Source organism: Panthera onca, chromosome A1 (assembly GCF_046562875.1).
Source record: "Panthera onca isolate mPanOnc1 chromosome A1, mPanOnc1 haplotype 2, whole genome shotgun sequence".
Lineage (NCBI taxonomy): Eukaryota > Metazoa > Chordata > Mammalia > Carnivora > Felidae > Panthera > Panthera onca.
The window spans coordinates 168729015-168756610 of NC_138339.1; the positions used below are offsets into that span (position 1 = coordinate 168729015).

At 37.1% G+C, this 27596-nt stretch overlaps 1 protein-coding gene across 7 annotated transcripts in view; it reads left to right on the forward strand.

Annotated features, from left to right (window-relative positions):
• NALCN (sodium leak channel, non-selective) overlaps nt 1-27596 on the forward strand; it is a 324113-nt gene that overhangs the window by 143360 nt on the left and 153157 nt on the right. For all 7 annotated transcript variants that reach the window (XM_060636745.3, XM_078432139.2, XM_060636746.3 and 4 more), the window contains 3 exons: nt 287-418; nt 16768-16935; nt 23373-23564. In XM_060636745.3, coding sequence (XP_060492728.1) covers nt 287-418; nt 16768-16935; nt 23373-23564 — 492 coding nt within the window. The remainder of the gene's footprint in view (nt 1-286; nt 419-16767; nt 16936-23372; nt 23565-27596) is intronic.

A 27596-nucleotide genomic window follows, 5' to 3' on the forward strand; every position in this document is an offset into this window, starting at 1 on the left:
AAAGAGATAAAGTAAATAACACGCTTCTAGTATGGCCTGGAACATAGTAAGCGTTCAATTCATGGCAGTCATTATCATAACAGTCATTAGCTTTGAATGCCTAATTATTTCATCTCAGTGTAGGCAGTAGACTTGGGTCCACATCACGGCACCACCTGCAATGCTGTGTGACAGTGGGAAAGTTATTTAACTTCACTGAGCCTCAATTTTCTAATCTATAAAACTGCGGCGACTTCCTAGAGCGGTTGCTTTCCTTGTTAAGAGTTTATCTGTTTTGCCTCCTCAGCAAATGATGCGGTCATCAGTTTTCCACATGTTCATTCTGAGCATGGTGACGGTGGATGTGATAGTTGCTGCCAGCAACTACCACAAAGGGGAAAGCTTCAGGAGGCAGTACGACGAGTTCTATCTCGCAGAGGTAAGTGGCTCACTTGGACACAGATGACTTTTCAAGGTAAAGGTGAACCTCAGATAGCACTTTTTATAAATCCGAAAAGGAAAAGCCATTTGTGAATTACTTGACTTTGGCCAAAGCTGATTCACTGTGTTCTTCGTAAGTGTTTCTTTGGTCACCATGCTGCCTGGCTCATTTTGTGTTGCCCTCAGACCGAGTAATCTTGCCTACAGTTTCACATTGCCGAGGTAACCCCTTTGCCCTGCGTCTTACTCTCTGGAACTTGCTGTTTTCATATCCACCTCTCATTGTCACTCCCTTTCTCAAGTTGTGTTAGTCTGTTCCCTACTAAGCGTAAGCAAGCACAGATTCAGAAGACTATAAATAAGCAAGTCAGCTCAACAATACCTAGGAGAGGGCAGGAGGGAAATTCTGGTAACACAGATAACTTTTGTAGAAACTGAGGAGTCCCCACCTGCACTAATGATGTCAAGCCAGGAGCAGGTAGGTTTAGTGATTAAATAAGCATTTTCTAGCACACTACATACTACACTAGAGTTTTGGAATAGTACTTCTTTTCTTTTTTTTAATATTTATTTATTTGTGAGAGAGAGACAGAGCGCAGGCAGGAGAGGGACAGAGAGAGAGGAAGACACAGAATTCAAAGCAGGCTCCAGGCTCTGAGCTGTTAGCGAAAAGCCCGATGCGGGGCTCGAACTCACCGAAGTGCAAGATCATGACCTGAGCTGAAGTCGGCCACTTAACCGACTGAGCCACTCAGCTGCCCCTGGAATAGTACTTCTTATTGACTGAGTAACTTTGTTAATATTTTAATACATTTTAATGATGTCCACAGGCTACTTTTTTATTATGACAAATTATTTCTAAAATACATCTCAGAGTTGAATGATTACCTATTTATGGAAAAATTGATTGACGTATAACTCTTTAGAATCCATGTGTCTTTTTAAGTGAGGTATTTATATACACCTGAACTACACTTCAAGAAATCCAGTATATGAAAAAGTAAAGTTAAGAAGCAGAAAAATAGTAATTCGATTATTTTTATTATAAAAGAATTTTCCATGTAAAAAATCAATTTGCCGTATAGTTGAGTTCTCTAAGATATCCAGAATTCTCCCAGAACATTTAAAAATGGATTTTGTTAATACAAATTCAATCCCCCCCACACGTAAACTTTTCAGAAAAAGAATTGATGGCATATACTTATTGAATGGTAATATCTGTTTGGGTATTGAGAAACATTTAAGGAGTCACTTATGAATTTCCCTCTTCATGGAGGTTTGTTGCCTGTAACAAAATATCATTTGTATTAAACTTTCACTGTGGTTTGATGCTGCCTAATTGCTGTGTGGAATATGGAGCTTACAGTTTAGCAAGAAATATAGACAGTAAGCAGTAACTGTTTTATGCTGTGGAGTACCAATGACAGAGGCGCATGAAGAAATGATATCCAGCCTGACACCTTAAAAATTGGTACAATTTTGCTGCATATCCAGCACACAAAGATTGGATTGTCATTAAAAACACAGGGAAACATGGACCAACAATAATATTTGCAGGTGAATTTGTAACACAAGGATCAAACATTGAAGGAATCCCAACAAAGTGACTTCTGTCTGAAGTAGGAAGCAAGGTCTATGTCCAGCCTTATAACAAGACTATAAAATGGGAAGGTCATGGAGGAAAGAAAGAGGAAGTGGATACTGTGGAGATTGCAAAAAAAAAAAAAAAGAAAAGTAAATTAAAGATACATCAATTGCAGTGCTGAAGACCCAGCTGAATTTTGAGGCTACAAATTCATAATGATGCCAATATAGACAGATGTTTCCCTTTTTAAGGTCTTGCATAAAGGGGAGAAAGGCAACACTCAGCCTGAGCCAGCTTTGGAATTTTTTCAGGCTGGTGGAACTGAGAGAGCCCGAAGGTATGGTTGTGATCATAGAGTGGGATCCAAGATTCAGGATTTCATAATAATCCTGGAAGACTAAATACAAAATATGGAGTGTTATATGGATATGAGTGGCTCAAACATAATGATGGAGTTAAGGCAAGATGGCAGGGAGCTCTCAAACTAAGGTGTCAGCTGAATCTTCACAATGACATTGAAGTCATTCAGTGTGAGGCCAGTTCTTGGGGAAGGAGTGTAGGCAGGGGCATGTAGAAGGGACTGATGGAGAAATTAATGGACAGCAGCCACAGGGAGAGTCAGGTGAGAGGACATCTTAACCTGTTGGAATACACCTCAAAGGAGTGTTGAAGGGTAATGGATTGGGCATCTCTTCGTCATCCATATGCTATCCTACATGGGCTGTATGGGATATTGGAGCATGAGCATCCTCTTCTGGAAAGGGCTGTGGAGAAAGCCATACATTTGTAACAGAACCAGCTGAGGCAAGAACATAGGAAGCAGATTCAGTGAATTCAGTGAAAGGGGATAAGACAATGTAGAAGAAATTGCTTAACATAGAATGAGACCCAAAGGTTAATTAAAGGCTCTGGCTGGAGAGAGGTAGGAAGATAGGTGAGGTGGAAGAACTACACAATAGTCTTAGAACCAGAGGTTAAAAGGCTGATGACAAAACGCCTGGGAATCCGAACAGAAATGGCTACTGGTGATTGGGACTATGCTAATCATTCTGGAGTGAGTTGTATCTGCTGGTGAAGAAGTCCTGGATATTGGAGATTACATTAACATTTCTTGTGTAGCCCAGGGTTGGAACTTGGTCACTAAATCAGCCCCGTAGGATAAACACCAAGGCCATCCACTGGGAACATAGGAATAGAACAAAATCCTCTGGTAAATTTTACCTAATTTTTCCACATATAAATTTGATCTCTTCCCTAATGTATTTATGTGTGTTGGCTAATTTATGATCATGAAATGCCAACAAAATTTCAAATAATTTAATATAGAGTTCACTGATACTATTTAAGTGCATTGGGAGAGCCCAGGTCTAGTTGGTAAATCCTTGTCATTTGCTTTTTGTATATAGTATTAAAAAATTTTTTTTAAATAAATAAAAAACCCAGCCGGGTAGGATTCTACAGCAGAATCTGTTTGTTATGTGTCTACAAATTGTTGCCCCCTTCCCAAACCACTGAAAATAAATTTGATTTTGGTAAACTAGGTAGTGGTGACTTAGTTCACTTTAAAACCATGTGGACATTGCTTTATTCTTGAACTTAAGGCATTCAGAATTTGTTCCACTTCTACTGACTGATTTTGGGTATCTGAACTTCCCCAAAGCATGTTTGGCCTTTATTCAAATTGTAGTATCTCTTCTTATATCAGAAACCTCTACATGAATCAAAGTCATTTGTTTCAAATGAGTGTTCATAAGTTATTTTAATCAAAATTACTTTCTTTTTTAATAAAATACTCTCTTTTTAAAAAGTTTACAAGGACAGTTGGAGCTTTAAGTCCGGGTCAGCAAACTTTTTCTTGAAGAGCCAGATAGTAAACACTGTAGGCTTTTCAGGCCACACATCGTCTCAACTACTCAACTCTACCATTATTGTACAAAAGTGAGTGTGGGCTCAGAATGGTAGTGTTCTGAGAAAAACAAAACAAAACAAAACTGTACAAAAATAATCAGTGGGCTCAGTCTTCATTTAAGCTATAGAAACAGACAGTATATCAACTGACATCTTTATGTGTTAAATTTAAATATACTAACAACAATAATAGCTGCTAGTTTCAGGGAGATTCTATTATGTTGCTGTTTTAAAGGAATTCATTATCCCATTTGATTCTTAAAATAGCTATAATAACAGAAATTCAAGTTTATGGACTTATAGTGATCCAGTATTTAAGGCAATAGCGTTATGTAATGTGTTGGAAAGTTTGTTTTTAAAATAGATCAGAAAAGGCCCTGAGCTTTCAGAGAAATAATTTCTCAAGTTCCCATATAATCCAGGATAATTTCCAAAATCCAAAATGAACCATTGTACCCATGAAAGTCAACTTGCAGTCTACAAAATATCTTTTAAGCATACATTAAGCTCCTCAGCTTCCATTCTATAGCTGGATACCAGTTTTGCCATTTTGGACCAGTTAGCCTAAATTTAAAATTAGTTAAGAAATAGGAAAAAAGTCTCTTTCTTTGTTAGGCTATGTATAAACATAAAAAGGTAAATTTACTCTCTTCTGTAAGAGTTTTCATTTTTAATTCTGACCGAACACAATACATATTATACGTAAAATCACATTTTTATAATGAACGTAATTATATTTTAAATTGGATATTCTCGTCAAGTAATAAAACTTGAACAATACTTTCCTCGTTATGTAAAAATACATAAACATATCTGCGTATCCATTAGGCTGTACCATTAACAGAAATTTATCAGCACAATGTTATGCATAGAAGATTAACAATTTTAACAAAATTCCTCTCTTAAGAAAGTCACCAACTGATGGGAGAGCAAGCACAATGAAGTGAGCAGTGAAGTCTCTGTTGCATTTTTGTTCAGGAGAGACATTTGCCTTGTTTAGAACTCCGGGATATCTCTTCGGTTTTCTGTTTTCCTATGACAGCCGTGTGCTTGAAGCAGAAAGGCTTTTGTAAAGTGTGGACTCACACTTTCTAGAAAAGTAATTCTGTGTCCCTCTGAGGACATCTGGCTTTATGATATTTGTTAAAATGACATTAAATGAAAGAGCCATTTGTTTTAGTTCCAACAAAATCTGACACTCATATTTCAGCTCATTAATCACAAGAAATGACCAAATTAAGAAAGTAACTCATTGCCATAAAAGCAGTTATGATTTCAGATTATCATGAAGTTTAATTTCCTTTTTGGAAAACTTCATTAAATAACTTTCTGCTGGCAATAACTTTTGTGGTACTTTTTGCCAATGGACGTGGACAGTAAGTACCCTTTTAGGTGAAAAATCATATAATAATGACATTTTCTACTATTCAGTGACTTTTCAAAAGTTTGCTCTTTAATTATGTAGAATACTGAAAGAACACTGTAGACTAAGAGCAGGTGATTTACAGACACCTGTAGAATGATGCAAATAATCCTTTATTTTGGTGTTATTTAATCTGTATTTCATTTAGGAGAATAGGTTACCTGAATTGAATTTCTCATGATTTTTGTCCTATAATCTTCTTTTGTGACAAATTTGCCTTCATTTTCTCATAATATCCATTATGTTTCTTTGAAAGTATGAAATAGAGACCACAACAGAAATCTTGGATGATATATTTCAAATATCTTTCCTATATGTGGGTGGTATCTCTACCATTTTATCTTCTCAGACCTGTACGGTACTATCAGCTCATTTATAATTTGTCACCTATAAATGGTCATACATTATTCATCGAATTAAAAGGGCAAAACGATTTCTATTGTCGCATTTATATTATGCATGTCATTTTCCACGTGGTTATTTTTCTCCTTAGCTTCAGAAATTTGGCAGTCATCTTCCTGTTTTATCTGCTAGTCTCACAAATCCAATTACAACTTCTTTTAGAAAACAAGCATTTTATTGACAGTAAATTTCATATATTAAAAAATAAAAAAATAAAAAAAATAAAAAAAATAAAAAGAAAAAGAAAACAAGCATTTTAAATTAATTTCTCCTACTTTTCACCCGAAAAAAATATTTCCTGGAAACAAATGTAATACTGTTTCTTAAAACAACTCTTTTAATTTTTAAATCTGAACTCCATTATTGGTAATATTCATGAGGACAAGAGGGTTTGTTACAGTACATATTAAATTCCATAGGTATTATTACAAAATGAAAATTTGGAGAAGAAGTGATGGAATGTGATGCTTAAAGAACTCATATAACCTGCATTCCTGAAAATGTTACTTAAACTCTGCCATGGTGACATCAAACCAGATATATCTATAGAATATGCATTTTCGACAGGGGTGAAAACACCTCTAAAGAGGTAAAAATTGGTTCTTAGAGAGGCCAAAAATTCTTAATTTTTCTATTTATAGAGCAGAGATAGGTACATGACATGTGTATATAGATAGATAGATAGATAGATAGATATAGATATAGATGCATATATATATATATATATATATATATATATATATATGTATATATATATATATATGTCTTTGATATTAAAATTCCATATGGGGTGGTGATTGGGAAGAAAATATCTAAAATGACTCCTGGTTGGGGAGGAGGGGGTGATTTAAAAAAAAGATTGAAAAACACTTATTTAAAAAAATTATAAGGAGAAAGAGATATTTTGTTTTCTGCATGCATTATTTCCAAGTTGTTTCAAGTAATTTGACAAGAATGTTTATGGAGAGTTTATTGCACTCTTAACAAGTCTTACCTTCCCTCTTAAAAAAGAAGGTGAGTTTCAACTTGTAAACACTCACACATTGTGTAATGTACTGCAAAGATGAGAGCCAGAGGAAGGGTCCCAGGGTGCCCTGTCCATGTGGGGGCTGCAGAGTGAGGCACCACAGCAACAGTGAGTGCATCCCCCGGCCAGGAATGGCAAGTGGGGGCCCACCCTTCCATGGGTTGCAGTGCTGACTGCCTGGGATTTATAGAAAGTCCGAGACTGGACGCATTTCTAGATGATTCTTATGGGCAGTTCTTCCAAGTAGTTGGGTTCTGCAGAAAGCCCTTTTGTATGGCCAACAGCATGACCCTGGCAAGTTCCTCCCCTGTCCGGCTATTGTCAAGGCTCAGTTCACCAACACAAGCTTGTGCCATCCACTGAGAAGGGTGGCTATAGCTTTCCCCTGCCTCTGATACTATTAAACTGTTACATTTCTTTGAAGTGAAATCTTGGCACTAAACCCTCTAGCTTACACTAAAATAGCCAATGAGCATGTAAGCTAATTTAATTTTTCTAAACCCCTCTTTTAGTTCCTGACGTAGTTCTTCCCTATACCAGAATAACCCATAGTTACAAGTTACATATATTTTCATTTATCACATTTTTCACAAAAATTTACCACTTTGGGATTACTGTTTTTCAGAAGTAGAATGTTAGACTTTAATAATTAACAAATTATGTTTAAAATGAGGTATTGATCCCATGAGTATTGAAATCAGGAACTCTAGTAGGAAAATTAGTGGGAATATAGTACTTACATATAATCACATAACAATTTGCTAAATCTTGTTCTAGTGGCTCTTAGTAGGTTTGAAAAGCATATAAGTTTCCCCACTAAGCAAATAATAATCCAAATGGATCCGGGTGCATATTTAATTATGAATTATGATCTTTTAAAGAGATCATACCATCTGTCTTTTTCATAGCAAATGCAAAGTTACTAAAGTGATTAATTGTGCTTATATATAATTTGATTATCTATTTGGACATATTTCAGGTATTTATTACTAGTTGCCTACTTTTAAAAAAAAAACACTTTGATATGGATTTCATTCTTTCCTTTGGAATGAAACTCTGAAAATGCAGGTGAAGCTTAGAGATGGATGTGTGGGTGCCTGTCACTGCTCACTCTGCTAATACGACAGCCAGGTCAGGCTGCACATTGGACCTTTAGGACACACTTGGCTGTGTTTCAGTTTCTCCAGGGATCCCCCGAGTGTCTGGAGGACTTTTTCATATTGTTACAAGCCTGGGCTGGAAAAGACTTGTCCATTTATTTGGACTTATTTCAGAGATTTGGGTCCTCTGTTGCCTGGGCCTGACCCGGTGAAGAAGTTATACCTGCCCACTGTAGTCACTTGTAGTCCAGAGAGAGCCAGAAGAATGCCACTGACTTTGATGAGCCAGAAGAGGAGCCTTGCTAGAAGTTGTATTACTTCCAGGTACAGGGGGTTTGAAATGGATTCCACCAGCCCATAAGAGTCTTGACATGGGGCAGCTCCCTCCTTGATGCCCATCAGAGGGGCCATGGGTTGTTAAGTCACTTACCACAAAAACCTCAGTGCCCCTTACTACTCCTCATTTATCATTGCTCAGGAAAACATAAAGGACAAACAAAAAGCAAACATGTAGTCATGAACAAGCAAAGAAAAATTATTCTCATAAAAGGGACGCAGAAACTGAAGATGAAACTCAGAAATCCAAGATGAATCAGTACGAGAGTCTCCCAATCAAGTACAATTGATGGAAGACATAGCAGGGTTTTGTTTTGTTTTGTTTTGTTTTTTAAATGTCTCAAGCACTGGCAATTGAGGCACAAAACAAATTTTCTGACACTTTGGCTAAAATTTTCAAAAAAAGGACTGAAAAAGGGCGTGGCTGATGTTGAGAAAGAATTATTTTTTTAATTTTTTAAATGTTTATTTATTTTTGAGAGAGAGAGACAGAATGTGAGCAGGAGGTGGGCAGAGAGAGAGGGAGACACAGAATCCAAAGCAGGCTCCAGGCTCTGACCTTTCAGCACAGAGCCTGACATGGGGCTTGAACCCATGAACCGTGAGATCACAACCTGAGCCAGAGCCTGATGCTCAACCAACTGAGCCACCCAGGTGCCCCAAAAAAGAATGATTTATACAGGAGATCAAGTGGGGGGAGAACAATCAGGGAAATGGCAAAAATCATGAGGGGGAAAAAGCAAAAGAGACTAGACACTTCAATGTGACTAATATATTAGCCCCTGGAGGAAAAAGAGAATGGATAGAAGAAAAGCAATAATAAATGACATAGGAAAATGTTCCTCAATTGAGGAAAAACATAAATCAGTAGACCAAAAAGAGTCACTAAATCTCAGGGTGATGAAATGGAAAAAAAAAAAAAAAAAAAAAAAAAGATGACATTCCTAGACATACGCTGGTGACCTTCCTTGGTTGCAAACATTAAAAAAAAATTTTTTTAAGCCTCTGAACAAGTTTAAATAACATGTGAAAACAAGATAAATACACTGCATCAGATGATTCATCTATAATATTGGAACATAGAAGGCAGTGAAACAATATTTGTATAGACCGTTAAGAGGAAAGAATCTGTATGCAGCCAGAATTGCCATGTCCGTGTTAAAAACGCATTTTGGATAGAGAAGGTTTAAGAGAGTATGCAACCTGTGATATTTATCTGAGCAAACTACTCCCAAGTATGCTAATCCCAAGTGTATCAGAAAAATAGAAAAGGAAAGGTAGATCAGAGAAGCTGACAAGGAAAGAAAAGAAGTAGGTATTAGATCCAAATGAAAGATGATTTTTAAAAAGATGCCAAATAAGAATTTTGAGGGAAAAAAAAGAAATAATTATCGTTCAAGAAACTAAATGTGTAAACAATCTCAGCAAAAGCAGGATTTAGGAAGGGGTATGACACCCATGGAGCGTGGGGTGATAGAAGCATGCTATGAAATTTGTGGATGGGTGGGGGTGTGAGGGATGGGTGAGCAAGCAGATTTATGTGGGAGAGAGAGGAGCTTATAATTATTTCATATTAATGCGATAATAAAAAAGATAGATTGATTTCTGACAGTTGGGAATTGAACCGTGGGATTAGAAAAGCAGTGTAGAATGTCCAAATTAACAATGGGGAGAAAGAAATCAGCAACAGTTTGACCAGGTCAGAAAAGACAAGAAAAAGTTAAAAGATGAAATAGCAGTGACTTACAAAAAAACTGGAAAGAAGACCAAGTCTAATTTTGATACATTAAATGTGTACAGGTTGAATTTTCTTATCAAAAGACATAGAAAATACAATAAAGCTTAAACACAAACTCAGATAGTATATTGATAATAGGAAACACATACAAGGTGGCCCTAAAAGGTGGCTGAGAATCATGTCTCTATGAAACAAGTAAAAGTGACATCTAAAATATTAAAACATTGTAAATGCTTAGCAGAACATGCAAAAGATTAAGGAATATTCTCAAGGCCAAAAACTGATGTGTGATTTGAGTGTGGAACATGAGATGGACACTAATGCCAGTGGCTACCCTCCAGGCATTTGCATATCCTTGTCACCTAAAACTTGCCATTTTAAGAGCTATAACCAGTGTAGAAGAAGAGGCTGTGAACATGAGGTGCCAGAACAGAGACCCCCACATAACATAGGACACATGGAGTCTGTGCTTCAATGAAAAAAGGATAAAGTCCATCCTCAGAAGGATGTGATGAGGAAAACTTCAATCTTGACATTGACTCCAGATGGATAGAAAAAGAATAAGCTTTACTGTAAATGAGTCAGCACAAGCCTGCCCTCACATGGACTTGGAGTTCCCATGGGTTGTACCTACTTTCAAAGATGAGATCATTCTTATTTTATTTAAGAAATTATCAATCATGCAAAAGATGGAAAACTCCAAAGTAAGTCTGATAAAGCTACCATAAGCTTAACCAAATCCTGATAATGGTAGGGCAGGTAAAATTATAGATGAATTTCATATATAACAATAGCTACAAATATTATAAATAAAGTGCTATTCAATAAAGTCCAGCAGGCTAGCATTACCATCTAAGATTTATTCCAGGAATACATAAATGGTCAACATCAAGGACTTGTGTGATATATCCCATTGCCTCAATGAATTAAAAGCTAAAATCCTGTAAGTAGAACAGGAAGTGAATGGAAGTCCTTAAACATGGTAGCAATTAATTACCAAAACCCACTGCAACCGTTATATATGAAGGCTGGAAAACTTTCTTTGAAAGTAGGAGCACATTATAGATTCTTTTTGCCACTTCATTGGGTAGTGTATAACTGTACAGCTGTACCATTATAGCTAATGAATTAATGCAAACTCCAAAATAAGTCTTGAAAAACAAATCTTATCTTCATTTGCAGATAAAATGTACATATTTTTTTAAAATCCAGGAGATAATATTTAAAATATTAGAATTAATAGAAGAATCTAGTATGGCAGGTATAGAAAATCAATATAGATAAATCAGTATCTTTTTTCTCCACTGGAACAACTAGGTGGAAATGGTAAAAAAATAAAAAGTAAAAAAGGTAAAAAAAACACATTTGAATTAGTTATTGGAATATTAAATTCATAGAAATAAATTTCACAAGCAAACAATAACATCTTTGTGGGGGAAATTTAGAACACAGATTTATCAAAGAACACAGTCCAAATGAATAGAAAACAGTGTGTTCTTGGATATGAAGCCTCGATAGTAATCCTTCTGAAGTCCATTTTTGTTTTAAAAGGTAAGGAAAAAATTTAAAAAGATAAATATAGATATATGTGACCATATACAATCTAGAGTGCTTGTAGAACTAATGCCACCAAAGTTAAAAATCAAACTAATGACTAGAGAAAAAATATTTGCAGTTCATATAGTGGGCAAAGATTAATGTCCTTAATATCAGCAACTCCAAAAACTGATAAGAAAGACAAAACACCACCATAGAAAATTGGCAAGGTTATGAACAGGAAAATTGTTTTAAAAAGAAAAATCCAAATGATAAATACATATATGAACAGATAAGCAAAGGTTTGATTAAGTTTGATTACATCTGGTGATTCTTCAGATTTAGGACAAGAAACCCTTTCCTACCTTGCTGGAAGGCAGAAGACTTACTATAGCATTTTAAAAGTAATCCCTTAATATTTTCTAAAATATCAAATATGCAAACCTGTCCTTTGCCCCAGCAATGCCAGCTTTGAGAATCTATTCATAGACATAAAAGCCCAATAAAATACTGGTATTGCATAAGGATAGTTAGTGCAGTCTTGTTTTAGAAGTAGCAAAGTGCTTAACCATTTTTCCTGACGATTCCTTATCAAGGAAGTACCACCCTTCAATAAATCAGTAAGGAAAATGTTGAATTAAGTAAACACTGAAGATTTCTGGGTAAGATGGCATAGTAGGAAGACCCTAGGCTCACCTGATCCCACAGATACAACTAGATAACACACACATTAGTGTAAATAATCCAGAAAACAACCTGAGGACTGGCAGAACAGAGTCCCCACAACTAAATGTAGAGCAGAGGCCATATTGAAGAGGGTAGGAAGGGTAGAGACGTGGTCAAGAGCTAAATGACCTTGAGAACTGTCCATGGGAGGGAGGGATGCCTGGGCATGGAAAGCAAAGAGTAACAGACCCTCACACCAGGCATCCCAGGTACAGGGAGCCTGCATAGGAAGAGGAATCTTTGTAATTTGACTTTGGGAACCAGAAGGGCCTAATTTCAGTAATTCTTACAATCAGTAGGATGTAAGGATTGAAACTTTAAAAGTCAATAGGCTCCACTCTGGGAGGGCCTGGAAGGCAATAGGAAAATGACTCCCCACCCTTAAAAGGACAACACAACAAACAGCCCCAGGGAGATACAGCATAGAAGCAGCAGTTTGAAAAACATCTGGGATTTATGGAAGGGACATTTGTTTACTAATCTCAGACCATGTGCTAGAGGGGCAGGGGTCTTTAGGAGACTTCAAGAACAAAAGAGCTGGCAGACACCAATTCCTTCCCCCACCCCCTAGCTTAGGCATTTGTATACCTGTGGGACAACACTCTCTACCTAATTTGTTAACAGTGTGCCCCACCCATGCTTCTTTTGTAGACCTGCCCCCTTCAATACACTCTTGACTGGAGCCCAACCAAAGCAGTGCCACAGCCTGGCAGTATGTAAACAGCCCCAACAGGGGCCAGCACCACCCCAAGGTGACTCCTACCCTGGGGAGAGGGGAAGATAACTACACACACCAGTCTGACTGTGGCACCAGCACTGGGTTAGGGGCAGACATCTTCTCTGACTGCTGGTCCTACCCATCAATGAAAACTTTACGGGGGACAAGACAGGGGAAGCACCCTACAGTTTGGTGCTACTGCATCTCTGGCAAAACCTGGTCTGACTCAACTCAAGTCCAAGGTGGCCCCAGCCCAGCCCACTAACAACACAGGGACCCAACCCTGCCCAAAACAGGCAAAAAGAGCAATTGGAGATGACTAGACTGAAGGCAAAAAAGACTCAGCCATAACACTAGGGCACACACAACATAATAGAAGATACCCTTGAAGCACCAAGTTCTGGTGAGCAGGGGACATTGTACGGCAGGGCACTACAGGAACTCTTCATGAGGCCACTACTTCCAAGAGAGATGTAGCTGACTTTCCTAACACATAGAAGCAGACCCAGAGAGTTAGGCAAAATGAGGATTCAGAGGAATATGTTCCAAATGAAAGAACAGGACAAAATTACAGCAAGAGAGTTAAATGAAATGGAGGTAAGTAATATGCCTAATAAAGAATTTATAGTCATAAAGATACTCACTAGAATTGAGAAAAGCATGGAAGACTTCAGTGAAGAGGTCCCTAACAAAGAGAAAGAAAACATAAAAAGAACCAATCAGAGATAACAAACGCAATAAATAAAGTTAAAAATACACTAAATGGAATAAGTAGACTAGAGGAAGCAGAAGAATGGACCAGCGACCTGAAAGACAGGAGTGTAAAGCAATCAAGCTGAACAGGAGAGAGAAAAAATAATAATAAATTAAAATAGACTTAGGGAACTCAATGACACCATCAAACATAATAACATTTACATTATAAGGATCCCAGAAGAAGAGAGAGAAAGGGGGGCAGAAAATTTACTTGAAGGAAAAAATAGCTGAAAATTTGGAGGAGGAAACAGAAATACAGATCCAGGAGGTAAAGAGCCCTAAACAAAATCAACCAAGGAGGTCCACATTAAGACACATAATAATTAAAATGGCAAAAAAGTAGTGACAAATAAAGAACTCTATAAAATCAGTATAAAATCAGTGAAAGAAAACCATTACATACAAGGGTAACCACATAAGGATATCAGATGATTTTTCAGCAGAAACTTTTCAGCCAGAAGGGAGTGTCCTAATAGATTTAAAGAGCTAAAAGAAAAAACCTGTAGCCAAGAATACTATATCCAATAAACCTATCATTCAGAGTAGAAGGAAAGATAGAGTTTCCTAAACAAACAAAAATTAAAGGAATTAATGATCACTAAACCAGCTCTACAAGATATGTTAAAAAGGATTCTTTGAGTGAAAAATAAGACCCTAAGTAGGAGTAATAAAAGTAGGGAGAACAGGGGCGCCTGGGTGGGTGGCTCAGTCATTGAGGTCCGACTTTAGCTCAGGTCATGCTCTTGCAGTTCGTGAGTTCAAGACCCACCTCAGGCTCTGTGTTAACAAAACAGCTCATAGCCTGGAGCCTGCTTCAGATTCTCTCTCTCTCCCTCTCTCTCTCTCTCTCTCTCTCTCTCTCTCTCCCCCCTTCCCCTGCTCATGATCTGCCTCTCTCTGTCTCTCAAAAATAAATAAATGTTAAAAAATTTTTTTTAAAAATTAGGGAGAACAAAAGCAGTAAAATTAAGTATATCTATACAAATTGGTCAAGGGATTCATAAAATAAAAGGATGTAAAGTATAACACCATACACATAAAAATGTGTAAGGGAGCAGAGTAAAGAATGGGTTCAAACTTAAGCAACCATCAACTTAATATAGACTGCTATGTGCATAAGATTTTAGATACAAACATAATGATAACCAAAAACCAGTAATAACTATGTAAAAAATAAAGAGAAGGGAGTCCACATATGTCACTAAAGAAAGCCAGCAAACAGAGAAGATAGCAAGAGAAGAAAGGAACAGAGAATAACTACAAAAACAACCATAAGACAAGTCACAAAATGGCAGTAAGTACATACCTATCAATAATTACTTTGAATGTAAATAGCCTAAATGTTCCAATCAAAAGACACAGGGTGACAGAATGGATAAAAAAGCAAGACCCATCTGTATGGTGCCTATAAGAGACTCATTTCAGACTTAAAGACATATGGACATGGAAAGTAAAGGGATGGAAAGCATTTATCATGAAAATAGAAGTGGAAAGAAAGCTAGGGTAGCAGTACTTATATCAGACAAAATAGACTTTAAAACAAAGACTATAACAAGAGACAAAGAAGGACACTATAGAATCATAAAGGGAATAATCCAACAAGAAGATATAACAATCGTAGATATTTATGTATCCAACATGGAAGCTATCCAACTTTCTGACACAATTGAGACTGTTGAAAAGAGACTGTATTTTTCCCACTGCATAGTCTTGTCCCTTTTGTCATAGATTAGTTGACCATGTAATCATGGGTTTATTTCTGGGCTCTCTATTCTGTTCTGTTGATCTATGTGTTTATTTTTGTGCCAGTATGATGCTGTCTTGATTACTACCTCTTTGTAGTCTATCTTATAATCTGGGACTGTGATGCCTCCTATTTTCTTCTTTTTCAAGATTGCTTTGGCTATTCAGGATTTTTTGGGTTCCATAAAAATTTTAAGGTTGTTTGTTCTAGTTCTTATACTTCTTCCTTACCAATTTGGATGCCTTTTATTTCTTTTTCTTGCCTTATTGCTGTGGCTTGGACTTCCAGTACTATGTTGAATAAAAGTGGTGAAAGCGGACATCCTTGTTTTGTTCCTGATCTTAGGGGGAGACTTCCCACTTCTCAACTTTGGGTATGATGTTAGCTGTAGGTTTTTCACATATGGCCTTTATTATGTAATATGAGTAAGAAAAAAATCCCTTCTGATGCTCTGTGTTGGCCAAGAATAAGAGAGGGGAGCTCTCCACTACTCCTATTTTCCAGTAAATCATCTGGTATCTTCTCAGAGGGATATGTTTGACTAATTCCAACACCCACTCTTGTGCTCTTTAATTATAAGTTAATTTTATATTACACACTTTCATTCCAGTTGCAAACTTTTTTATAAAATGAGTATTTTTACCCATTGGACAAGTAAATGAAAAATAACATGCTGTGTTTATGAGTACTTTTTATAATATTGGTATTAGTAATAGCAAATTCATAGAATTAATGTGATAGATTAAATGGTTATACTAATTTATTAATATAGTAATATGCATTGTTAATTTTCTTAATATTCTAGGCATAAATCATATTAATATATTAATTTATGTGTGCATATACACACACATAATGCTTGATATAGAATCCATATTTCTTTGCTTGTTTATGTGGCCCAAAACATAAATTAGATCTACACTTTTTTATTTTAGTTTGATGATGCTTAGTAAGATGCAAGTCATTTTACAATATGCCATATGCATTATAGAAACTATCTTTAGAAAATATAAAGTTTGGAAAAATGCACACTTTCTGTGTATACAGAATTTAATAAATGACGATGACTTTTAAATAATATCAGATAGTGAATAATAAAGAAATAATACCACTTAGAAACATTTAACATTTTAACACGTTTTACTGATTGCTTTAGATGTTTTTGGTCTTCTGTGTTCTAGCTGGTGTTTTTCTAAACCATTTTCTTTATAACATGTCATTCTAGATTGTTGTGGGCTTTTCATTTTATATAGCAGCAGCTGAGATTTACACACTAACAAATGTATGAGGCATTTTGAAATAAATTACAGTTTTACGTTCCAATTTCCCTGTCTCTCTGTTCCTCCAGGTGGCTTTTACAGTACTTTTTGATTTGGAAGCACTTCTGAAAATATGGTGTCTGGGATTTACTGGATATATTAGCTCATCTCTCCACAAATTTGAGCTACTGCTAGTAATTGGAACTACTCTTCATGTATATCCAGATCTTTATCATTCTCAGTTCACATACTTTCAGGTAATATGAATAACGTCTATTTGTCAGTAGAATTTGTTTCTTTCCAGAGGAAATACCAGTTATGTAATAATAACTATACATAATTATATTAAATAGTTATATACAATTATTATATAATAAACACAAACTTCAGATAGGCCCAGCGACATCTTCAGTGCCAAAAATAGTGCATTCATAAATTATAGCATTGTTTTTAAAACTTCTGAAAATTCACAGTGGAGATGTTTTAGATGAAATTTTCTCCTAAGCTGAAAAAAGATGCATTCCAACTTCACTGACTTTATTTGTTAGAGATTCCAAAGCTGTTATTTTCAGAGCAGTTTTAACTTCAGCTGCCAGACTGCAACCTGAAAGTCTATACTTCTGATACCTGGGGAAAGGACATGAAAATATAATTCACAGAAATGATAACAAATATCCTGCAAACACATGGGTTAAAAGGTAGGCCTCTAGTAATCATTGCCAAACATACTGAAATCACAAAGGATATATGGTTCAAGCTTTCAGTACATCAACATCTTTGGACATAAGCCCTTTGTCATTTGTTGGGTTATATCCTTAGGCTTGGTTATAATAAGTGAGATGAGTAGGGCAAGAGATATATACATGTTTAAAACTCTTGGTACAAAATATACTTCCCAATTATGCCATTGTATGCTCTTGGGCACTGCTGTCTAGATTCACAAAATCAACATGAGTATTTAATATATATGTTTGATAATTATAGGAAATATGCTTGATAATCAAAACAACAAAATATCTTTTATAGACCTATTAAGTTAACCAAGTTAAGAAAAATATTGGTCCCGGGGCACCTGGGTGGCTCAGTCAGTTGAGCTTCTGACTTTGGCTCAGGTCATGATCTCTCACTCTGTGAGTTCAAGCCCTGTGTTGGGCTCTGTGCTGACAGCTCAGAGCCTGAAGCCTGTTTCAGATTCTGTGTCTCCCTCTCTCTCTGACCCTCCCCCATTCATGTTCTGTCTCTCTCTGTCTCAAAAATAAATAAAAACATTTTAAAAATTAAAAAAAATATTGGTCCCTATTTCAGCAAGGATACATATACAAAATATATTTATGGCTTTAAAATTCCTATACTTTCTCACAGATAATTTTTTAGTGAGAAGTTAGAAATAGAGTAATCTTTGAATCTAAAGATATTTATTTGAGAATTGTTTACAAGATTAAAAAAATGAGAACTTTTAAAATGGTAAACATTTGAGGAATAGCTTAGCAAGTCATATGCGAATTTGACCACAAAAATAATGACAATGATGAATTTGTAATTACTCAGAGACATGATTAAAATAATATGATTATATTTTATTTAAACACAAAACAGTATAAAATTACATAACATATATATGTTATATGTATGTATATCTATAGCTATATATTTATATGTAAAATACCTATAAATGGAAAAATGACAGGAAAGAAATAAACCAAATTATTACAGATTATTAACAGTCATTATGTCTAGTTTTTTATATTAGTCAATTTTTCCCAAAATACCTAAAATTAGCATGCAAGGTTCTAATAGTTTTATATATATATAGACATAGTCACATAGTATGAAACTCAGTGAGTTTGCAACTTTTTTTTAGTTTATTTTTTGAGAGAGAGAGAGAGAGTAGGGGAGGGACAGAGAGAGGGAGAAAGAGAGAATCTTAAGCAGGCTCCACACTGTCAGCACAGAGCCCGATGTGGGCCTTGAACTCACAAACTGTGATTTCATGATCTGAGCTGAAATCAAGAGACAGAACGCTTAACCAACTGAGCCACCCAGGTGCCCCGAGTCTGCAACTTTAATGTTATCTTTGATTCTGGATTATAATCGATAACAGTTTAATTTATGTTAATGGTTAAGTGATTTTCATTTGTATCTCTCTCTGTTTGACCATGTTTATATTTCCCTAATGAAATAATTAAACACTGCCTGGATTGTTTTGTGGAGAAGCTTAAGTGTCACAAAGATTTTTGCACATTCACATATAAGAACTGACTTGAGCAGATTGGCTCTTCGTGGGTCCACTTTGATCTCCCTTGTGGGTCCTCACATTTCTCATCTGACATGGCCTTTCCTCATTGTGTTGGCGGTGAATTTCACATTTTCGTATTTAAGTGAAGTCAACGGTTTAGTACAAAATGACTCCCTTTATAACATCAGTTATCTCTGAGAGCAATCATTGGTTTTCTTCATCTATTTATTCAAATGATATTTACTGAGCACCTACTATGTGCCAGGCACTGTTCCAGAAACAGAGGACAGAGGTAAATATGCAGGGAAGAGCCCTAGCTCAGTAAGCTTACATTCTAGAGGGCAAATAGTTCACAAACAAGGATACAAAAGAATGTGGAATAAAGTTCTAGAAATGCAGTAAAGGAGAAACAAGGGTGAAAAGGATGGAGATTGAGGGTGGGGTGCTATTTTAGATAGGTTGCTCATGGCAGCCCTCTCTGAAGAAGTTGCTTTTGAGCAGAGACTGGGTGAAATGAAAGGGCAAGCCAAGAGAACCACAGGGCAACTGTCCTGAGGTGGAAACATGCTTGCTGTGTTTGAAGAATAGCACAAAGGCCAGCATGGTTGGACTGGAATGAGCATAGAGCACCATTGTCCTGTAGGAAGAAATAAAGTGTTGCAAAATGCTACAGCTCTGATGTACCGGATAATTATGATGACGTCAGTTGGGATTTATTGTGCATTTACTATGTGCTGGGCACTGGGCCGAGAGCATCATGCTATTGGTTAGGCACCACAATCCTGGGAGACAGAGAGCATGCATGCAAGCTGAAGTGCTAAGACACTTGATAACTTGCTCAAGACCACATAACTAACAAGTGATGGAAACGCATTACTAAGAAATTTAATTTCATAGTCCATATTCTTGGCCATACAATTTCTGAAGTATCTCACTTGTAATTAGCAGAGTGATCTTGAAGAGATAGACTTAGAAATGTGACCAGGAAAATATGCTTTGGAAATAAGCACAAAATGTTCTGCAGTGCTTATCTTTGAGAGTATGGTTTACTTTATTTCCTGTCTGTGGAAGCACCAAATCAAAAGGGTTTATTGGGTAAACAGAGTGAAAAGCATATTTATCCCCAAATAGATGAAAAGGCGTAACTAGAGTCACTGATAAGGACTTTGCCTTTCCAAGGATGCAGGCTTTCCCCTTTGAAAATGCTGATCAAATCGGCCATGTAGGAATCATGTTAAGTTCTGCTTCTTCCAACTAATGAAATTTTAATTTATCAAAATTGCACAGATGTGCATAGGATGTTTTATTAGAATTTGGGATAAGGCTCAAAATTACTTAGGCAATCTTCTTTTTTTTTTTTTAAGTTTATTCATTTTAGAGAGAGAGCATGAGCAGGGGAGGGGCAGAGAGAGAAGGGAGACACAGAATCCAAAGCAGGCTCCAGGCTCCAAGCTGTCAGCACAGAGCCGGACGTGGGGCTCGAACTCACGAGCTGAGGTATCATGACCTGAGCTGAAATCAGACACTTAACCAACTGAGCCACCCAGGCGCCCCTAGACAATCTTTTAAATATGATTTTAATACAAGTGGAGAGAACACACTGTATTGAAAGTTGAGCTATAAGCCAGTTAAATTGTTCCTGTAAACTTGCTCATTTTAGCTATTAACAATTAGATACTGAATCATTTATATCTGAGAATAACAAATCTGATAAGAATGTGAAATCCTTCCATATAATTATTCAGGATATTAATATGAATGTGAATATTTTAATAGTTCTTATGATAAAGCTATTTGCTAATTACTTGGAAAGATGACCTGAGTGTAATATGTTCGGATTTGGGAATATATATAAATTCAAGCAGAAAACTGGTAGCTTAACCATGTATATAGCATAATGTTTACTCGGAACAACATGATTTTTCACATGAATTTTCTTTTTTCAGTATTGCAAGGAGGAATTAAAATTAGGAAGAAGAAAATATACATTTTCTCAACTTCTTTACATGTGTGTCCATTTAGTTTACTAGTCATGTGGCTACATTTGGATTCTGTAGACACTCCTATTATTTCACCACAATATATTCTGTTAATTCAAAGTCTAAGGAAGTAAGAGTGTCTTCAAGTATAGCATGATGCAGAAGCTAAAATGGTATCACAGGGGCTCAGTCTATTTCCTCACTCACTTTTCTTCTGTGTCAGTTATTCCTAAGCTAGCTTTGCTCCATGTAGTGGCAAAGATGGCTCCCAGAGCTCAAGATTTCTGTGGTGCTCACAGTAATGTGAATTGGGAATGAAAAATGGCACACCTCTTACAGGTCCAACAAAAGTTTTGAGGATGACTCAGGTCATCGTGAATACTCCCTCCCGGCCTGGATCATGGGCATCACAGAGTCCCTTCTGGTCCTCATGGACCAGGAGTGGAGCAGGAATGATTTGTCAAAAGAAAATCAGGAACAGTAGGAAGCTAGGGATGCTGGAAAAATCCAAACATATGTTATTTTATATGTGTAAAAATTAAATCTAGGTTAAAATTTTTTTAATGTTTATTTTTGAGAGAGAGAGAGAAAGAGAAGGAGAGAATGAGCGGGGGAGGTGAAGAGAGAGTGAGATACAGAATCCGAAGCGGGTTCCGGGCTCTGAGCTGTCAGCACAGAGCCTGACACTGGGCTTGAACCCACTAACTGTGAGATCATGACCCAAGCCGAAGTCAGACACTCAACCAACTGAGCCACCCAGGCACCCCTAAAAACTAGGTTTTAAAAGCATTTCCTGCTCTTACTCTATTGAAGAGTATTTATTTTCTGCTACTAAAAAGCATTCACAGTCACCTTAAGCTCTCATCGAACCATCTTGGACAACCTTTCCACTTACCATAGTTTATTTGTGCCAAGACCATAGTTTTCCTGTTTTCCTATTTCCTATCTCTAAATCTGGAATCTGTCTTATAATCAGTGGTATGCCATTCTTTAATTGGAAGCACTTTTTATTTTTCAGAGGCACATATAAAAATGTTGACATCTCAGACTTAATGAAAAATTGCTACTTTTCCATGTTTTATATTTCAACCTTGAATTACATACTAAATTATACTTTTAATCTTATAAATATGCCCTTAGGAGCTTTGCCTTTATATTATACTCCCTCTGTAATTTATAAACATTGAATCTTATTTGTCCAACACAATGTTTGGCACATAATAATTAATCAGTATTTGTTAAAGTGAAGAGCAAGTGAATTTATTAATCAGTAAGCTATGGAGAGTTGCCTTTATATATATGCAAAACATCTAAATATGTGTGTGTATTTAGATATAACAAAGATCTAAAAATGCAAGTCTTACATAAGACAGAAGTTTGTTTCTCTCCAGTAGTTGGTGGGTGTCCAGGGAAAGTAGGTGGCTCTGCTCCACACAGTCATGCAGGAAGCCTGCCTATTGAGGTGGATTGAATCTGTTAGCTTCCATACAAGGCTTCCATTTCTGGTCCAAAGGGACTACTCCATTCATTTCAATTTCCCTGCCAGAGGAAAGCATAAAGAGTATCCAGGGCAAGTTTATTTAATTAAATGTGCCAAAAGTTGCAAAAATTGCTTCTTTTCATGTTCCTTACATCTGAACTTAGTCGACTGGCCACATCTAGCTATAAGTGGGGCTGGAAAATGTAGTCTATAGTCCTTGCTAGCCACTTGTTAGGCTAAAATTCTGATAGTTCTATTATTTAAAGAGAGGATAGAATGGATATTATGGTATCACTCTCAGGCATAAGTAAGGACTCTTTGATAGTAGATTCTTAAAAGAAAAAGTCTATATGTACAATAATATATAGGAAGCTTTGTTTTATGAGACATATAGCTAATGTTGGATTAAGCCTTTCATCTACATTTGAACATGAGAAAAATATCAATTGTATTTCAACAATATGTATTAGTTAATAGCACTTTGAGGGGTGCCTGGGTGGCTCAGTCGATTAAGCATGTGACTCTTAATCTCATCTCAGGTTATGATTTCACAGTTTGTGAGATCAAGCCCCATGTTGGGCTCTGTGCTGACAGCACAGAGCCTGCTTGGGATTCTCTCTCTCTGCCCCTCCCCAGCTCGCATGCCCTCTCTCTTTCTCTAAAAAAGAAAGAAAGAAAGAAAGAAAGAAAGAAAGAAAGAAAGAAAAAGAAAGAGTAATAGCACTTTGAATTATCACATTATATGTAAAAAAAGCTTTTGTTACCACCATTTTCCTTCATTCATTCAGGATTTATTGAGCTCTGGCTAAAAGGCAGAAAGGCAGGCACTGAGATACACCAAGATCTTAGTTATTGTAGTGTTACTTTTTGTCTGTAGCTACTCACATGGAAAAGTGTGATTTTATGAAGTACTGTGAAAAATGAGGTTTTAGTGTGAACTTGTTTAAGATTCAGTGTGAGTAAATGATCAAGTACATATGTTTTCCTCTCCCACAACAGGTTCTTCGGGTAGTTCGACTCATTAAGATTTCACCTGCATTAGAAGACTTTGTGTACAAGATATTTGGTCCTGGAAAAAAGCTTGGGAGTTTGGTCGTATTTACTGCCAGCCTCTTGATTGTTATGTCAGCAATTAGTCTTCAGATGTTCTGCTTTGTTGAAGAACTGGACAGGTTTACAACGTTTCCAAGGGTAAGGATAAAAACTGCAGTCAATTTAATCCATCATTCCCATTTTAGCAATAATGGTTAACATCAAAATAATATCCCTTTAACAATGGATCAAAAATACTGGCATATTTTTGATAACTTGGAATAATTCAGTTTTAATATTTAAAATGGTCTCTTTTGCAGGGTGCAGGCACTTGAGCCCGTTTTCAACACTGTTAGATTATACCTCAATTGTAAAATTCTGGAAATAGTCTAATAAAATGAGAGGCTAAAACCAGTCCAGTTGAAAGCTAGAGTTCTTAGTACCTATAGATGAAAGTATAGCAGAGTATTTTTTTTTAAGTTTATTAATTTATTTTGGGAGAGACAGAGAGCACAAGTGGGGAGGGGCAGAGAGAAGGAGAAAGAGAGAATCCCAAGCAGGCTCCACACTAGCAGTGTAGAGCCTGACATGGGGCTCAAACTCACGAAATTGTGAGATCATGACCTGAGCTGAAACCAAGAGTCAAGACACTTAACTGACTGAGCCACCCAGGTGCCCTTAGCAGAATCTTAAAATAAAATTTGTTTTTTGTGTCTGTGAAAGTTGACATTTCAAAATCTGTTTCACAGTTCATATATTATTTTTTAATTTTTTTTAATATTTATTATTTATTTTTGAGAGAGAGAGAGACACACACGCACAGACACACACACACACACACACACACACACACACACACACACAGAGTGAGAGCGGGGGAGGGGCATACAGAGAGGGAGACACAGAATCTGAAGCAGGCTCCAGCCTCTGAGCTGTCTGTCAGCACAGAGCCCTATGCGGGGCTCAAACCCAGGAACTGTGAGATCATGACCTGAGCCAAAGTCAGACGCTTAACCAACTGAGCCACCCAGGTGCCCCTACAGTTCATAGATTTTAATGTCAAGCACAATCTAGAAGGAAGTTTTTGATTTTCAATGTAAGAAAATTCATAAACTCTTCAGATTTGAAATGTCTTTGGAAAATTCTCTAGTTTATGCCTCTGCATTATCATCAGGAATTCACTTAGGCTAAAAGAGGAAGTCAAAAATCAATCATAAACAGAATTCATGTAGAAAATACAACCCCTAACCAAGGATTCTGAAATTAACTCCATGTGGAATTAAAAACATGAAAAAATGTAATGACCAAGACAAAAAAATACATATTTTTTCACCATAAGCTGAAATACCCATTTATATGGGAAGAATAATCTCGGGGTAACAACAGTATATAATTCATTTTTTTTAATTTTTTAATGTTTTATTTATTTTTGAGACAGAGAGAGACAGAGCATGAGTGGGGGAGGGGCAGAGAGAGAGGGAGACACAGAATCTGAAGCAGGCTCCAGGCTCTGAGCTGTCAGCACAGAGCCCGACGCAGGGCTCGAACTCACGAATGGTGAGATCGTGACCTGAGCCGAAGTCGGACATTTAACCAACTGAGCCACCCAGGCGCCCCTAATTCATTTTTTTAAGATAAGCTTTGTGGGACACCTGTATGGCTCAGTCGGTTGAGTGTCAGACTTCAGTTCAGGTCACCATCTCATGGTTTGCAAGTTCGAGCCTGCATTGGGCTCGCTGCTGTCAGCACAGAACCCACTTCAGATCCTCTGTCCCCCTGTCTCTCTGCCCATCCTCTGCTCATGCTCATTCCCTCAAAAATGAAATAAACATTAAAAAACTAAGCTTTGAAGGCAAAGGTGTCTGTACTCAAAATGGTAGACTTATATAGGCTGGTTATTATTTTTTTTAATATCGTGCTAAATTTGTTATGCATCACCAAGCATTTGTTGAGTGCGTATAAAGAGCCAGACAATTTTGGTGATCTTAGGACAGAAACACGACTATATCCCCAGTCTTCAGGAAATTCTCAGTTGAAGGGCGTGCCAAGTAAGTAAATGCAAAGCATGATAGAGGCAGGCACGAGGTGCTCTGAGAACCCAGAACTAAGATCTGTAACCAGGAATGGAAACGTCTAAGTAGGCTTCTTGGAACAGTCACTAAAGAACAGCTGTACATAGACAATCAAAGTGGAGGAACACAGTGTCCTGGGTTTGGGGACAGAATATGCTAAAGGTCTGCGGTGAGCCTTTCTTGTTCCAGAAAGTAAAGGAGAAAGCAAGGCCAATGGTAAGAGGAGGACATAAGACCAAGGAAGGGTTAAGTTGGATGAAAGTGTGGTTGTATTTAAATGTTCGTTGAGAACAAGCAAGTAGAAGGTGAGGCTGAAGATGTAGGAGACACAGAGGACAATAGCAAAGGGTTCTTGAAGAGGGTATCCAGAGCATAGGCACAAGGATTGCTCTTAGACAAGTGTTGACACGTCCTGCGTGGAGGTGGTGAGGTAGGACAGCAAGCCAAACTGAGAGTCACAGCCAGTCTTTATTTTCCTACTACCACAGTACAAGCCACTGGCTCCCAGCATTCCGTTTTCCACACTGAACAGCACCGGGTGAGTGTCAGATGGGTGAGTGTATTGTGGCAGGAAGAATAGGGAAAAGTGCCTCAGCCGAGGCCTCTTGATGTGACCCTCAGAACAGAAGCACCCAGGCTAGGAATGTGGCTGTTCCTAAGAGCATGGCCACCTGGAGTGGGGGGTGCCGAGTTTCTGCCTGAATCTCCCTCCAGAGACAGACTGTGCACCAAATGTGGTGTGGGGATGGCAGCCCACCCTGCGAGCTTGTGGGGCAGAGCCTCTCCGGTGCCTGGGGTCGGGCCACATAGGATGCTATTGTCCTGGAGCCAGACTCTTCAACAAGAGGCTCAGCTCTTCTTCAGGGTTGGGGGCATGCAAGCAAAGATGACAGTGATGTCACTAAGCCCACCTTCTCTTTGTGTGCCCCGTCACTGGGGAAATGAAAATTGCAGAGCGCATCATTCAGACTGACACTGAGACTGTCATTGTCACAGTCCATCTCTGAGCCCAGGTTAATTCAGCACACAGTATTGAAGGCCCACTTAGAGCCAGCCATTGTTCTAGGAACAGGGGATCCTAAAAAGAAAACCACCCCCAGTCCCCTTCTTTATGTACACAATCTTCTCTTAACTTCAAATCTTATCTTCATCTTTTACTGTCTCCTCTAATCTCACATCACCGATTTTATATTTCTTAGCCAAAGCCTCTTGGAGTCAGATGGCTTTTGGAGTTCAGAATATTCTAGATATTTGTACAAGGGTGATATCACTCCCTTCCTGGTTTAATTTGTTTGAGTCAGCACTCTGTAATCAATACACAAATGTTTCTTTAGCAAAACATCAGCCTTTGGGCAAAGAAGAATAAATAAGGACAATAAATAAGTCTTAGGTCAGATTGACTTTCTGCCACTAAATGAGCTACCAAAAAAAAAAAAAAAAGAAAGAAGAAGAAGAAGAAAAGAAAGAGAAATTTTAGGTATTTTCAAGAATTTTTTAATATAATAAGGAGGCATCGCAGATAAGAGTTTGCACTTCTTGTCATACAGATCTGATTTCTTATCACTGCTCCCTCACTTCTTAGCTATATGATACTAGACAAATTAGTCATTAAGCTTTTATTTTTTCACATCTAAAATGTAGGTAACAATAGCATTTTCCTCATACCATTATGTGGATTTAATAATATACCATACATACAAAATATACAAAATCCAACTCTTAGAAACATTTTTAAATGTTATATTCTATATAATACAATATATTTGAAGTCGGTATATTAGATTCTGTATAAAAGATCAGGCTGCTTCAGAGCCACCCGACTTAGCCCCTTGGGATTTGCTCTATTTTCCAGCCATAATAGTAATCAAGTAGCATTACGTTTTCAGGTCTCCAATTACTCAATTGTGCCTTTCTGCCTGATTACTTTGACCATCTTAATGAAAGCAGCCAGGCAGCTATGGGGCCCCCTAATCAGTGATTCCGCAGCTGACGGGGTTGACAGCCTAAATGTGTGAAATGACTAGGAGTAGAATTTTCCTCGCACATGAACGCATTATGCATTAAATCCCTGAAAAATAATCAAATTTTGCAAGAAATGTTGAAAACATTGCAGCTACAA